A 17,015-nucleotide genomic window follows, 5' to 3' on the forward strand; every position below is an offset into this window, starting at 1 on the left:
AACTGCATTTCAACATTTTGTCCTTTTTTCCCCACGTCGAGTGCTACCTTTTATTATCTTATTTTACTAGAGATCAAAAAACTTTGAACAAAACTATACTACTGCATTGGAATTAAAGACTACTATGAACGTTTTCAAATATTTAATATAACTGGTATATTAATTTTCAATACAGACGAAAGAAGTTGATTAAAAACGTACAAAAACGTAGTGAAGTTTTATTTATTCGGGGGGAGAGAGTGAAGTGAGCAGTTTTCGAGAGTGCCGGCAGGAGGCGCGGAAGCGCTGTTTTTCAAACTTTTCGTCCTCGCGCACAACGGTATATCTGGTTCGTCAGGAATATTGTCTGCAGAATTCTCAGTAAAGGAAATAAAAACGCTCATGAAAAATGAAATTGACGTGAAATAGAGATGAACGTGTACGTCAGTGCACTCTGCTGTGGACACACGGAGTAAAAAAGATATTTTTTCGCTCGAAATAATAACGTCAAAGCGGGATCGTAATAGCAATAAAATGGACTAAAAAGTGGGGTGTGGGAGTATAGAAGCTCCAGTGATCCAGAGGCGCGGCACAGATCAGAGTCCAAGATGACTGCTTTTATCTCAAAGCATCAATCCAGTATGATAGGAAATTCGCGCGTGCGCCTCGTATGGCGTAAGAGGGAGAGAGAGAAAGAGAAAAGCTGCTACTTTTTACCGTCGCGCCCCAGTACGCGATCGCTAGCCACCGGGAGCGTATCGGCATTCAGCCTCTTGTAGGAGTGTTTCCCTCTTTCCTTATCGCAGTACGATGTACGATGTGATCTTACTGCCCTTGTGAGGGCAGAAATGCCATTCACCACATGCCCCGATGAATTTACGCCGGTTTTAAAATATGTACAAATTGTATGTACACGTCGTTGCTGGACCAGAAGCAGTATCAAAGAACGCGCTGTTTGCTGAAAAAACATTTTCCGTCTCCGCGACAAATCGTGCCTGGACACAACTGCTCGAATTTTCCTGATCTGTCAACCGGAATTCCGTCAGGTACGCAAAAAACTCGATACATTGTAATGCCAATTTTCAGGTGAAGTTTCTTCCGAGTCACATGCGATTTTTTCGATCTTTTTTATTCCGAATTTGAATCTTTGTTTTCGAAAGTTTTTTTTTTCTGCTAATTCGTAGATACGAAATGTGTAGTAATGGGAAACTTTATGTGCAGAAACTTCGACTGTTTTTTTGTTTACGGAGTTACTGCATTTCTCAGTAGTTTGAAAAGTAGAAGAAAACGAGATTAGATCTGTTTACATAGAACGCTTTACACATCAAAGACATCAAAGTGGTGCTCTAGATAAGTTAATTTATGAAACGTTCCGACAACAAAGAGACTACGTGTAAATAATGGCCCTTGAAACGAGGGGAAAGAGGTCGAATTGCGTGGAGCGAATGTAGATAATAAGATTTATCTCCCGGCGCGAGATACCAGAACATTTGTTCCCTCGTGTACCTCCCGATTTTAGATTCGCCGGCGTTTTACGTGCATCAGGTTGTTATGGTGGTCACGCTTTGCGGGAGATCGATGATTGTTAGAGGACGCAAGAGAGGCGTGCCACAACATTGCGCGCTTTTCCCGCAAAGCTCGTAACGCTTTGTTCAAGCTTTTCCATACCTTTTTTATTTTTGTCCTTGTGTCCTCGTCGATACCGGCTTTTGTAGGACTGCACTCTTTGTGTGCCCGAAAACAATATACGATTATCCGAAACTTTCGCTATTTCTTCACGCTGATTCGAGCATGGGACTGGGTATTGTGTCGCACACTGCGAGAACCCGATTCGACAAATAAAAAAAATGCACCCCCCTTCGTCGTATTTGATGTGACACCGACCCGCATATCGGCTCACTCCCTTGAGCGGAATCCCCAAAAAGGATAAAACGAAGAGTGGCCCGGCACGTACGCTTTTATATATTAAATTCCCACAGATTTATACGTATATTGTCGATTTTCCACGAATCTCGGAAATTCGTTTCTGCTTCGACGATTCTTTATCCTTGCAATCAGTTTCGATTGTCTCATTGTTTTTAGATGTATACGACATATTTTTATGACAGTCTGCATAAAAATGTGATGCCACATGAAAGATTTTTATAACCTAAAATTACGACCATACGGATTCTGACGCGATGAGTGTCTTCACCGCAAAACACAAGATGCGATGACTCTGCAATCATCACAAAAGTTATCGTTCCACAGAAATATTTAACCGACGCAATGATTTGACTGAAATCTCCGGGAATTCGGAAACGCTTTAACGAATTAAACTCTCGTAAGAACATTGAGAAACTATATTCGAAGTGGAAGAATCTAAAATGGCGGCGAAATATTCGTTGAAATAATAGTCACTGCCAAAAGTATAGAAATAATGTAAAACTACGGCTCGAATCGTTGCCAACTTCCGCAACCGAATCTCGACGGAATCGGACCGGTTTCCTTTGTCCCCACGCAAAACGTCTTCCGAAAGAGAGAGAGAGAGAGAGAGAGAGAGAAATTTTAGTTACGTTCCGATTTGAAAAAACAGAGAAATCTCTTCCTTCGGCAACAAAGTGTAGAATTTTAATCCGGTAAGAGGAACGATCGAACGTTGAAAGCAGCCCATCAAGAAACGATGAATAACTCAACAGTGCGCATATTTGATTGTAATTTATTGAAGGTAATAACGCGTTGGCGTGTATCCGGAAAAGAATTCAAGTAATGTAATCAAGTTTGAAGAAAAAAAGGAAAAATGGCGAAAGTTTCGGTAGCGGCTGACGGGGGCGGTCGGGGCATTGGGGTGGGGGGGGGAGGGAAGGTGGAATCCGAAAACTTGGACCTTTCCACGGCTAATACCTCTGGAGATTTATTAATAAATAATGCTCTGAATAGGGGGCGCTCGTTACGGACTGTTTGAACGTAATCAATCACGAAATACGTGCGGACGTGTGCGTTCGTACGGGCTCGCATGAATACACGATACGATGTTTTCCTTCGCGAGATATAACTTCCAATTATGAGGACGAGATATAATAATTGTTTGCTATTACGAGAGCGAAGTGTAATTGACTGGGAAGATGAAACGATTGTGAGTGCGAGAACAAAATAAATAAGAGAGGAAAGTGGATCGTTCCAGGAGGGGAAGGGGAAATGAGTGTGGCAAGGAACAGCTGTTACGAAAAACGAGTCTACGAGGTGGTCGGTTGGTGTCTAGACGATGTCAAGCGTACGCACACGTGTGCGAGGAGCACACACGAACGAAATAATAAAAACATAAAGAATGTTTATTCGGCAGGTCCTACGCGGGGAAACTCGTGAGATTTGCTTTGTCCGTGTGCTCGCATGAGGAAGCGTCGTATTTTTTTCGCGTGCATCTCGTCCTTGGGTAATCTACAAGTGAGCTGCAGGATCTCCGTTGCTATTCTGAGGGGCAAGTGTGTTTTATATTTATTTGCCAATTATTTTTCCTAGAAAGACTCCAGTCCCGTAAACTGCTCAACTTTCGACGTTCACGGATGATCCTTTATCTCTTCGTTTTTCAAGAATACGAAGCTCGCGCGCGGCGACACGGTCCCATTGTACAGCGAGAGGACAAAGGAGAAAACTCGGCTCCCGTAATTGCCCTTTTTGCTCGCTCGCGTCTGCACTTTTGTAGATGACTAAAAGCGAGCACTTGAAAAACGTGTGTATACGTGTCGGTGTAGCGCGGGAGTAAAAAACCCGATAAAACGGTGCGGCGAGGGGCGAGCAGCGCGACTCGCTCGCGCGTACTCTGTATACACCTTTCCGGTGCTTTATTTTCGAAGCAGGCGAATGCGAGGCGAGTCGTTAACCAATTTGCATGAAGGGGGTTCTTCGCCGCCTCCATAAACGTTTGTTTCTCTTCGTGTTTTTCCTGAAGCCAAGAGTGGTGCACGAGCCCGGGTTTTTTCGTTGGCCGGCGAGCATTCACATCGACAACCGAAAAAAATCCATACGCAGAGCACGCCTCCGTGCTCGCTTCACGGCGAAGAGGGCCGTGAGCCTAGAGATCTCGAGATGCGATCAGTCCGAGCGCGGATAAGGAGAAAAACGACGTGCATCAGCTCGGACAAAGGAAGGGGCGAGCGCGCGCGGAGGGCGAAAGGACACGAGGAGCGAGCGAGCGAGGCACCTCGTCCAACGTTCTTTCTCCGTATCGCGCGCGCGTTCGTAAACATTTGCGAACGATGTTCGATCTCGGTGAGGAAAAAAAAAAAGTAAATAAAGCATGAAAGCGCGCTTCGTATATTTACACGGCACTTAGAAGAATTCCAGTAATTGAAGAAATAAACGTAAAAACCTTTTCGAAGTTGCTTCCACGGCGAAGCGACGCGAGGCTCGCGCACTGGCCAGCGGCACCCCCGCTCGAGTACGCCTCATAAAAATGCCCATTAAATGAACGAAGAAACGTTATAATGAGAGTGGCAAAGGGGTGAAAGGACATACGCGCCGCAGGGCAGCCCGCGGGGCTCGGGAGAGGAAAAAATAATAAAATCCTCGCTCCGGAGCGTTCAAACCCTCGCAGGAGAGGAATCAGGCTCCAATGCCGCACCCTCTCTCGCCTGACATGCGCCATGACCCCCATATACATGTACACATGCCTTTCGCGTTACGCGAGAGTTTTTCAGCGCCGTCCCTCCCTCCGGATCACCTCCGCGGAGAGAACCGGCCGTTAAAATTCTCCCTCCCTCTTCCTTGTTCCTCCCGTCGAGGGCTCTTTGGCCCCGAGCTTATATTTCTTCGACACTCCGTCGGGCTGATGAGAGCAGTCGAGGCGGCTGGAAGCGTCGATATTTCGTCACCGGCTCGCCCATCTCCGAGTCTCGCGGAAGCAGCCTTCGGGCTCCCGCTCGGCTCGACCCTCGGAACGAAAATTCCGAGGTGCATATTTAATCACCAATTCGAAGCCTCCCGAGACGTTAATTAGTTGAACGAAAGTCCATTTCGCCAAGGCTCGTAAGAAAATCCAATCCGACCTGATCGAGTCCGCGGCCCCGCGCGCCGGACTCGACGCCGCGATATATAATTCATCGATATCTTGTTACGGCCTCCTCGACTCGCACAGAAATATCCGCAAGGACATTTCTCCTCGCGCACCCGCTTCTTTCGATATCTCTTTGTTATCCTTGGCTACCGCTCCAGCGACACTCGGTACGCGGCCCGCACTCCCTCGCCGGGAAAATAAGACCGACCGAGAGACGCAGCGATGCGTCGAAACTCTTGAAACTCGAGCCAGCGAGGGAGGGACAAAAAATACAATTGCCGATAATGAGAGTTCCGTGCGTCGCACTCCGTCACCTTCAGAAGAGCGGAGGCGCCCACGCCTCCGCTCTTCTGTGCGAACACACATGACCCCGAACCCGTGCAAGTCCCGGGATATATTTAGCTCCCCCGCAGCCTCCGCCCGCCCCGTGCGCCCGGGTGGCCTTGCCATTAGGCCAAATCTCATTACCAGGATTCAAACATCGCTGCGACGTTTCCCCGTGAAACTCCGCTTCTCCATTTCCATAAGTAACTCGCCCGCACGACAATCGCTTTCAGCGAGTTTATCTTCCGCGCTCGTCCACCTGCTGCCCGGCTCGCTGGCCACTTTGCCATTCAACGTTTCTCTTGTCACTCGCGCGGCGCTGCGCGGACTCTGGAACACGATATTCTCGGAGAAAAGCCGATTATTTCGGGGATTGTTTCACTGCGAAATGTCCCGGGGGAATCGACGGTAAGCCTCGGCGATGCTGACACTCTTTTTTGGGGATTTTCGGTTCGAAATCGCAACGATTTCGCGGGGCGAGTCGTTCGCGCGCTTGCGAGGCTGAGATTAAAAATGTTTGAGGTGGAAAATAACCGTCGGGTTTGGACGCAAATTTAGTTGGATTGACACTTCACTTGACACTTGAAAAAAGTGCGGTTCAAACCACTATTTTTCGCTTAATGGATTTTGTTCGACGGCGAAGACTCGACGAACATTTTTTTCAACGCGATTCGCCTCTCGGTGCAGTCGTTAATGTGATTTTTATGGAGAACGAAAGAACTTTTTTTGCTGCCTATGCCTGGAGGGGCAGAATTGTAAAAAAAAAGATTTTTTTTACCCAAAAGTTGTGACCTGTACCTTTGAAAAGTTAGGCCAATTTACAGTTTGGCAATGTTGCATACACTTTAAAGAAAAGCTGGGGAAAAAGAGACGAAAAACTGGTGAAAGCTCGGTCGAAAACACGAACGGTGACGATCCTAGCCTCAAAAAACTCCACGGGAAAGAGATTATTATTAATATAATCTCAGCAAATCTCCTAATAAATCTGATAAAAATTGACATTATTCGGCAAGCCTTGCTCGTGTTGTCCAAAAAATTTCATATTTTTAGCATCATTTTTAACGGAGATATCACCGAATGTGTCTTGACTTCCATAAGGTTACATGTTATTTGGGCCAAATTGTTATTGGATTTTTCTCAGCAACGACGCTCCTAAACTGTCTGAAAATTTAACTGATTTTTTTTACACTTCACTTTATAAGATGCAATCGGTTTAAAAGCGGTGACATCATTTTCATTCTAATGCCTCAACTTCCTTAACGGTTCGTTAAAGGGGGTCAACGGACATCTGAGCTAGAAATATAAAGTTAAGAGTATGGATCAGTCGACTAACCTCACTTGGAATTTTCGAAATTGAAATTCTCTGACACAGTTTGACCGATTAAAAAAGGCTCTGTCAGCCTACGCAGAACGATGGCAAAAATCGACTGACAGAGCCTTTTTTTAATCGGTTAAACTGTGTCAAAGAATTTAGATTTCGAAATTTGCAGCTATCTCTCTCGCACTCACGGTTGCGATATACCGACTGATCCATCCTCTTAAAGACGACAAATGCTCACGGAACCTCAGGATTTCGTAACCCCGTGAAGTTGTGCCAACGTCGCACAACCTGTGAATGTAAACATTTGTACAATGCTCTATGAAACTTTTTTGTCCTTATGGTAAGCTCTAACCTCAGCTGTCAACTGACTACGTGCGATGTTGTCAGACGTAAACTTTTCACACTGCACTACCGAATCGTGTTTAACAACTCTGCATAAAATCCTTTTCGTAATGAAATGAGCTTGAATATTATTTACCATTAAAAAATCATTACAAGATTTCTTAATGATATTGTGCTATATATGATTGCCCGTGGTAATTTCTTTGAAAAAATATGGTCAAAGACTGTCCATTGACTAGTACGAACCGCTTTTTTTAATTCGTTGGACTCCAAGACTTTCATTATTACTTCATTGTTATCGTGTACGTTTTTCATGAACTTCGTAAGAAGCGTTCATTCGTTGTATGGAAAGATAAACAATTCTTTCTGCGTATTTTTCTTCATATTTAAGGAGGGTGGATCGCGACGATACAGTGTTGCCATGCTAAAGCATGTTAAAAATATAAAGAATTTCATAAAATTTGGTAAATGCTTTCTTTCAAAATACATAAGACAATATACATTTTTTTACATTTTTCTACCACATAGCTCTCGAGTAATTGAACACTAAAGTTCACGTGTATAAGCATAGAGTTTACACATATACGGTTATACATCTCGTGCACAAGAAGTTCGATTTAAGGTAACTCCTGTACTGCATGCTAGTCAAATGAGTGCTAAATTTTCAAAACGCTTTAAGGCCAAGTTTAACATACCGATTAAATGTATTGTTAGTAGATTTTTATTACAGCATATCTTATTAAGATGTAAAAATATGAAAAACGCTAGTTTTGCAAAAGCATAAACCGGCAAATTTCCACGCTGGCACATTTTCACTGGTATTTTTCGAATAATTGTCTGCGCTTTTTGATCGATTTTATTGCATCAAGTCTCATTTTGTTCGTCAACTGGTCCCTCTACGAATCCACCATGTGGTTGTTTTTTTAACTTGATCGTTTCACTGTTGCAGCTAATTGTTCATTAAGTGAAAAAACTTTTTCATTAATAATTTCTGAAGGAATGAGTTTAAAGGAAAATCTACGTGGTGAATTCGGAGAGGATCAGTTGAGGAACAAAATGAGACTTGTTGCAATAAAATCGATCAAAAAGCGCAGATAATTGTTTGAAAAATACCAGTGAAAATGTGTCAGCGTGGAAATTTGCATTTAACAGTTGATGCTTTTGCAAAACTAGCGTTTTTAATATTTTTACATCTTAATAAGATATGCTGTAATACAAATCCACTAACACTACAGATTTAATCCGTACGTTAAACTTGGTCTAAAAGCGTTTTTAAAATTCAGCACTCGTTTGACTAGCATGCAGTACAGGAGTTACCTTAAGGAGGGTGGCTAATGACGATACAATGTTGCCATGCCAAACCATGTTAAATACATTAAAAATTTCAAAATGATAAGAATTTAATAAAATTTGGTGAACATATTCTTTAATGCCAAACTTGAGAATACAAATTTTTTAAGATTTTTCTTCTGTACAGTTATCGAGTAATTGATCACTAAAGTTCACGTGTATAAGCATAGCGTTTCCACATAAATAGGTATACATTCCGGGCATAAGAAATCTGCTTTAATGCGTAATTACTCGATAACTAATAAGACGAAGCCTTTAAAATTTGATACGCCTGTCAGTCGACTACGCATTTAAACTGTGTTTAAATTTCAAGACTTTCTTAAGAGCATCGTTTCGTGCATGAACTAGCTTGAATTATAGAATTTATTTTGTTCGAGATTTATCAGAAAATGTTCGGACAAAGCGGAGAGAAAATTGCGATTGGAAGCCGATCGCGTGACAATCTCGAATTCCTCGTATACTTGCTGCGTTTTCGCATGTGTTCGCCACATTTTTCTCATTCTTCGGAGCTTCGAGCGCATAGTTTAACGGGTTTCGAGATTCCTGGGAGGCCTGAGCACCCGATATTGTTTAATGCGGAATGCACGAGCCTGTGGTGATTTTGTTAATTCAATTAATTCCCGAAAAAACGAGAGGACGATGGAAGAAAAAACCACGATTCCTCACCCCCCCCCCCCCCCCCCAGCGGGCTTTCCAATATCCCGAAATTTCATTTTTTCCTTCATTAAAAGGCCGGAGCCCATCCGACAGCTCACTCGGCACGCGTATATTTTCAGAGTTTTACAAGCTCGTCGAACCGTCCCGGACGCGGCGCGCGCTGGGGAACGTCATCGGAACTTTTGACGTTCGTTTCACAAATGAATTTGTTTTATTAATTTGAAATAAAACGGCGCTCCCGCGCGCGCCAGCTCCGAAGCTTTGTTCCGACGGATCGCGGCCCGTGACAACGGGAAATTGAAAACAGATGAAACGAGCAGTTCACTCCTCGCTGAATAATTAGATGTCCCGCGAGCCGCTTTTTCAGCCCCCCCATATTCCGAACGTTTATTCCCTCCCCCCGCATCGCGATACGGGTATCGATCTCGGGAGTCTCCTTCCGGAAATTCATCTCGCTCCAACGCCTTGACGACATTTCCCAAACAAGCCCAAATGTATATATATCCGCGTCTCGTACATAACCGAGGTCACCTCAACTTACATAATGCGCCTCCTTAATGCTCCGCTGCTACTCCTCGCTTCGCCATATATCGATTAATATCCCGACAACATCAAACTGTGTCAATTATTTCCCGACCTTTACGAAAACCCATCAAACTTGTGCTGCGTCTATTCGCGAGCCTCCACCTAATTAAGCTCTCATTTGCGACGTTCACTCCCTCGAGGGAAACTCGATTCGAGTTTTTACAGTATTCTAAGCCATGCCGCTAGTTGATTTCGAGTTCTGTGCCACGAGGAACCCCCGATCGACCGCGTTGACGAAGCACTCATTTTGGGTCACGTCCTATCGAGTTTCTAGAGCACGAATCACTTCGGGTTTGAGACACCCCGAGGACTGACGGACCCCAGGAACGGGAAGAAATAATTTTCCACTCGTTTTTCGTCGTTTTTCCGCCCCCACGAGGGAGGTGAACATTTGTGAGATTCGGTGGTCAAAAAAGTGAGTGAAAATGGAAATTTTCACTGCGCTTTAGCCTGGGCGATGGCTGTGCCCTCTCGGGGCTCGAATCTCCTCGATTTTCGTGTCTCGTTTCCGGGTAATCATCGACCACGTGCATCGGAAGAGTGCTGGTGATCAATTGAAAAATATATAAACTTTCATAAACACGTGTCGAGTGGGTGGAATCGAGAGAGCGAGCTGAGAGTTCGCAGAAAAATGATTTTCAGGGGCATTCGATACGACGGAGACCTTGATAACGCTCCAAGTCGTTCGCAAATATTTGAATGCGTTCGCTGAAGGAGATCCGACTGTGCAAAAGCCTGAGAGAAGAGATACGAATAACGTGAAAATCATTCGCGAATTTTCGCGGTGCGAGGTTGAATATTTAACTCGCCGATAAAAGCTCTCCCGGATATTTCCTCCCCGTCCAAATATTGATTCATCTCCAAAGAGAAAACTGCATTTTCCATATTCCCTTGAATCGGATCCCCGAACCAGACAAATGTCGAGTGCGAGGGGGATGCAGTACTTGGAATACGAAGCAAATGTATTTGCGATGGAAAAAGTTGTCCCGAAAGTTAAACGGGTATCAAAAGTTGCAAGGATATTCATGAATAAAAGATTTTTATTGGATCAAGCGCGAGCGAGAGAGAGAGAAAGAGAGGGTTCGTAGATATGTGTTCGGAATTTCATTACCCTGCGGGCTACAAAATAAATTGCACACAATGTCAACCAATGTGCTTCCGAACGAGAGAAGGATACATCGTGTTCCTGGCCACCGAAGCAACGCGAAGAAAAAATCACGAGGGAAAAAGAGAGTGACACTTGTAGGAGGGAAAAAAATAAGTTCGGAAAACTAATTTACCGCTCCGAACGGAAGAAAAAGCACTCTGTCAATCTTTGTAACAATGTGGAATTTGATATTGGTTCACGAAACTATCCGCCGTCATAATTCTCTCTTATAAACTCTGGGTCACGTTCACCCACGCGTGTTAAACATATTTTTCGACCCTTACCGACTGTCTTTTGTTCTTAATAAAAAAACAACGAAAAAACCAACAATGTATGCACTCACCCACAGCCACTCACTCCCATCTAGTAACGTCTCTTGTCTCAGATAAATTGATCTCTTACTAAAGTCCTTTTTATGGAATAGCCTCAATTTCCTTACCGGAAATGACGCAGTTAAATACTTTATGCTCGACATACATTTGTTTCAATGCCGAAGAAATATTCATGGCCTGAACATTCGCAACGTTACGAGGCAATTCACGTGTGAAATGATGATTTTGTGCTGGTAGCGAGAAGCTTATATTTTTATTTAAAAAAAAAACGAAAGAATACTGGGGATTTGGAAGTTGGAAGTATTTTAAGGAATTTTTCGAGTTTCAATCCTCCGGTGAAACGGGACGAACGTGTTTGGTCGATTTTTCCTTTCGAATTTGTGCGGTTTTTCTATAACGTTGTTCTCACCTTCGCAGGCGCAACTCCGGTGGACCTAATCGCTGCCAGGCAAGAGTCCGCGGGAGATCGAGTATCTTCGGAGCCGTTAAACTCGAGGGAAGAGGGAAGAAGGGAAATAAAGGTCAATCCATCAGTCTGTCTCCGAAATGAGTAACCCGTACGCACGTTTGGTGGACGCCGGAGAGTATCATTGTGGGTGCCCATCGATAACTTTATCGGCGACAGGAGCCGGACGGTTCATCGTGCCAACGTGAGTGAATCGCCGACGGAGCCCTGCTGATTATTTTCGAGCTTTCGAAACTTTACTGTCAACCGAAATGCCGGTTAGGGGCCTGTGAGTCGCCGGGGACGCCCTCGTAAATGCGGAAGGGAGATTGTCGCCAGGGGGGGAGGGCGATCGAAAATCCAGGGAATATTCGACGAGCTGTACGAAGCGAATTGGAATATTGATTTTAAAATAACTCCGGACATCTTTGGAAAGAGATCAAAGGTCAAGGAGACGAAAAATCTGAGAAAATAACGGAGAAAAATAGCGATAAGAAAGGAATAAAGAAGAAGCTGGGGGAGGAGGAACTGAATGTGCGAACGAGGGCAAATTTTTCAGCTGAGAAATAAAACCAAAGACTCCATATTGGGAGGGAAGAAAGAAGGAGAGAGAAGAGGAAGAAAAAACAGGCACGATGAACGGCACCTTCCCATACACGGACGGAGGGGGGGACAACGCGTCGAATCTGACGGACTCGATGGTGCCGAACTGCGGTGCCGATCTGCCAATCGTACCGCTGGTTAATCAGATTCTCTATTCGATCGTGTGCATCGTCGGTCTTCTGGGAAATACGCTGGTGATATACGTCGTTTTGCGTTTCTCGAACATGCAAACGGTCACGAACATGTACATCGTTAACCTGGCGATTGCGGACGAGTGTTTTCTGATAGGAATACCGTTTCTCGTAACAACGATGTACCTGCGATATTGGCCGTTCGGTAAAATAATGTGCAAAGCGTACATGACGACGACGAGTATCAACCAATTTACGAGCAGTATATTTCTCTTCATAATGAGCGCGGATCGCTACATAGCAGTTTGCCATCCAATATCTTCTCAGAAAATGAGAACGCCTTTCATCTCAAAAATAGTTTCTCTAACTGCATGGGCAACGAGCGCACTTTTTATGATACCGGTTTTTTTGTACGCGAATACCGGGGAAATAGCGGGTGGCATGAGCTGCAATATTTATTGGCCGGACGATCACGGGGGACAAACAACTTTTACTTTATATTCGTTCGTTCTCGGTTTCGCGATACCCCTCATCCTCATACTAATATTCTATTTTCTCGTTATTCGTAAACTTCAAACGGTTGGACCGAAAAATAAATCGAAAGAGAAAAAGCGCTCTCATAAAAAAGTTACGAAACTCGTTCTCACCGTCATCACCGTCTACGTGCTCTGCTGGCTTCCCTATTGGCTCACTCAGGTCGCTCTCATTTTTACCCCCCCGAAACAGTGCCAGTCCCGCATCGGTATCACGGGCTTTCTTCTCGCCGGTTTTTTGAGCTACTCCAACAGCGCCATGAATCCCATTCTCTATGCTTTTTTGAGCGACAATTTTAAGAAGAGCTTCCTCAAAGCTTGCACCTGCGCTGCCGGTAAGGACGTCAATGCTACTCTCCACATCGAAAACAGCGTTTTTCCCAGGAGAAACAAGGCCAATGGGGCCGCTGCCATCGTCGATCGCTTGCAGTCCAACAGACTCGCCACCTCTGCCAATTCCAGAGTCGATCTCGAGGACGAGGACGGCGAGAGGGGCTTGCTCATCAGCAAAACTTCTACCACTACCGTCACCATGACCTCCAGATCCAATATCACCGTCAGCACCAACGAAACGAGGGAACAGAGGGAAATGAGGGACAGAGAAACGCTCAAGAATGGCGCACAAATCACCCTCTTGACGCAAGTTTAAGGACGAGATGTTATATCAAGAAAGCTAATTTAATCAGGGACACTCGTCACTTTTATTTACTTTGTTATTCAATAAAATACACGGATTCCCAAGTATTTTATCGAACAATTCTGTAAACTCTCGTGACAAAGCTATTTTGACTTGCGATTCTTCTCGAATTCGTTGAATCCGTTGAAAGTTCGATCAGAGCGAGTATTCAGTCGTAACTTTTGACAAACTCTGAATTCGGGGAGAAAAACCTAAATTCCTTGCAATTTTAATGATCCTCGAGACTCGGTGTGTCCCTTGTGGCCTCTTGAGGAGGTTCGAAATTTCTAAAGAAAAAGACAAATTTCGAAGGATACTTCAGTGGGGATTAGAAAGGAAAAATAGACTGGGAACAAATTTTCGAAAGATCTGGAGATTCGAGAGAGGACGAGTTGCGTCAGATGGAAAAACAGGCAGTCGAACGTCCGGCGATTACTATGCAACCGTAAAAATATTGTAATACGAATCTCGCGTGTTATAAGAGATCCAAATCTCGAGCACGATTATTTCAAAGACTTGGTTATATTTTTACGAATCCGCGAGTCCAATGAACTCCCGACACAGACCAAAACGATGAAAATACTTGAAAAGCGAGAGAGTGTCAAGGATAGTCAATTTTTTCGTTAAGAAAAATCCAAAGAAAAACAAAGTATAATTCTAGTTTTAAAATTACTATGTGCTGTGTCTAAATATACTGTGTCTACAGAGCCTAAAAAGGAGGAAAAATCGATGGAAAAATTAACCCTGCGGGATTTAGAATTTTTAAGTACAAGAAAAAAAACAAAATTTATGTACTGTTTGAAAATGAATAATCTCGCGAAAATCAATGGAGGAAAAACATTACAGGGGCGAAATCACCCTTGAAGTTACGTAGTTGTTTGTTGTTACAGTGTTAAAAAGAACATTTTAATCATAAGTCAGAGGGAGGAAGGGCGAAACGATAAAATAGCTCCGACGAATGTCACAGGTTGATAATTTTGAAATTTCTGTCGATGGAACGCATTGAAATGTTTCCTATTCAAATGAGTCTGCCAATCACCAATTTTGTGTCTACACCGGCTATAAAAATTCGTCCATTTTCATTTAATATTTCAAAACGTTGAAAAGCCCAATATTGAGAAATCAGTTTACTGATTCGATGGGCTCGGAATTTTCAACGAAATTTTTTCCATTCGTTCCAACCGCATGAATTTCGAAGTCACGATACAGCTGCGTCGAGAGGAAAATAAAACGATGTTTTACGAGTACAATTAAACGAACAAAAGAAGAAAACAAAAGAGGCAGGTAAAAAAGGAGAGTGATTGTTGAATAGACATGAGATAGTATAATCCATTGGGTATTCTATATTTTTACAATTAAATCGTGTTTTATTCGAATAACCGAGTTGGGAGGAAGAAAGTTGACGTTTATCCTGAGACTTGAATTTCTATCGAATCTCATTATCGCGTAAGAAACGAGGGGATAAAAAAGGGAGGAGGTTGAAGAAGAGTGGAGCGAGAAGTTTTGTGAACGGGAGACAAAGTATCGATTCGTTTTGTTGGCAGATTGCGGGTTGAAGTGTGCCGAAACCGTTGAGAGTATATTCACCGAGGAAGATGAAGATTTCTCGTTAAGATAGGCTACATTAATCGCTGGCTGTTTCATATTAGCATCGGTTAAAGCATGCCCCAGATGCCAAAATCAATGGCGATTTATTCAACGATTCGAAAATCGAGCTATTATTATAGGAGGGTAGCGTCACTCGGGCGGCCATACACGAAAGGCCAATTTTCGGCGTGCTCGTTTTTCGTGAGGTACGAATTTTCAAGTTTTTCCCATCCTCTACAATACTCGATGCAATGTTTTTCGAATCTTGTCTCTACCGAGATAAAATTCCAATTTTTTCAATTGCTCTCTTCACAGTTATTATTTATCTCTATATTCTCGGACAACGACGTGAATTAGTCATTTAATCATTCACTAAATAATAGATAAAAACACCGATTTTACGATTTTTTGTACGATCTCCATTTTTTCTACCCACACAGAATTGTATTTGTAATATAAATTTTGTATTTTATATTCGTCGCTATGCTCTTCGTAATTTTATATACGCCAGTTGACGTTTACATTGACGAGATTATTCTTTCGGACCAGAAGATTGAATATCCTGATACCAATCATTCACTAACAAACACGTTGTCAGCCATTTATGCTCGTTTTTTTTTTCCAACACCCTTTAATATCAAGGATTATTGGATTTATTCGAGGATTATGATTTCATCGCGGGTCAATTCCATATTATAATGCAGACGTGGTTTTGCATTCATAATCTCTTATGAAGGCAGCTTTCATACGGCACAGGAATCCTGCCATACGAATAACACTGTTTACATTGGTGCCTAGTCCTTACCGAAGAATTTTTCGTGCGTGTACATCGACCCTGTTATTTTTATGACTTTATATTTTATTTTCTTTTGATAAATGTATCCAGTTTATTGATATACGAAATAAAGTGTCGAAATGAATTTTTCAAAGGCTGATGGTATTTTGTAATTATTTGAGAGTCGAAATTCTAATGTGTATTGTTGTATGACAGAAGATGTGAGTTTTGATAATTCATAATATGAAAGTATCAGGACTCATTTACCGAGTGAATAATACAGGAACTATGACAACTATATATTTTTGATTATTTACACAGGAGGCTCTGAAAATTTCGATTATTCGTTTTTGCAGGTTATCCCATATGTTTATTCTGTAAATAAGTGTAATTGAAAATAAACCTACGAAAAATCATTGCGAAATGAGTCATGTATGTTTGTATATATTTAATAATAATAATAATAATAATAATCGAGAGGTTATTGAGCTTGGACAGGCCCAAAATCAACCTGCGAAATTGTGACTAACGTGAAACTTTGAATTTCATATATAGTTGAAATTATTGTCTGTACGTTATTTGTTATGATTTTTTGTAAAAATAAATAATTTAATTTAAATTTGAGAGATTTCGGAGGGGAACAATTATTTTCGTTTTAAAAATAGTGTGACTGCTTCTTGTCAGAATTCGATCTTTCCGAAGGATTGGAGTGGCTAGTTTATCAGTCGAAAAACAGATGGCCGCGCGCATAACGTAAACTGTTCAATAACAAGATTGAATGAGAAATGATCAACAATGGCGCGGAACATGGAAACATGGAAGCATAAAAAGGAGGTGAGAAGGTTTCAGAATGATTTCACGATGAGATTATTTTTTAAATAGTTTTATTGTTTTTTTTTCCAGTACTTTCATTTTTTTTCTTTGCTTTTATAAACCGAATAATCAATAATCAATAAAAAGCTAAATGCACGATTTTTATCGTAGAGACATTGTGTGCTCAACACTTCAGAAACAGCTGCAAGCAGCTCCTCCGTGTCAAATAAAACGAATATAGGGCGAGAAAAAATAGCAATGTATATGCATCGAGGCGTAATGAAGATAACATTATGTTAGGAAAATCCACCCTTCGCACAATGTTTTATTCACGTCCCGCAGCAGCGAAGAATTGCAATTTGAAAAAAATGTAGAAAACGCTG

The 17,015-nt window shown here is 42.6% G+C and overlaps 1 protein-coding gene across 2 annotated transcripts; it reads left to right on the forward strand.

Annotated features, from left to right (window-relative positions):
- Positions 1-695: 695 nt before the first annotated feature.
- LOC122414982 (somatostatin receptor type 2-like) lies at positions 696-16,443 on the forward strand. Of its 2 annotated transcripts, none has more exons than XM_043426713.1 (2): positions 696-1,025; positions 11,487-16,443. In XM_043426713.1, the coding sequence occupies exon 2, from the start codon at positions 12,150-12,152 to the stop codon at positions 13,428-13,430; it is 1,281 nt and encodes a 426-aa protein (XP_043282648.1). In that variant the 5' UTR covers positions 696-1,025; positions 11,487-12,149; the 3' UTR covers positions 13,431-16,443. The 2 variants fall into 2 exon arrangements, with proteins under 2 accessions (XP_043282648.1, XP_043282649.1); XM_043426714.1 differs by lacking the exon at positions 696-1,025 and adding an exon at positions 5,615-5,743.
- Positions 16,444-17,015: the final 572 nt, after the last annotated feature.

The sequence above is a fragment of the Venturia canescens genome, chromosome 8 (assembly GCF_019457755.1).
Source record: "Venturia canescens isolate UGA chromosome 8, ASM1945775v1, whole genome shotgun sequence".
Taxonomy (NCBI): domain Eukaryota; kingdom Metazoa; phylum Arthropoda; class Insecta; order Hymenoptera; family Ichneumonidae; genus Venturia; species Venturia canescens.

Coding starts and splice junctions, on each gene's coding strand:
- LOC122414982 (XM_043426713.1), top strand. CDS start 12,150: ATGAACGGCACCTTCCCATACACGGACGGAGGGGGGGACAACGCGTCG.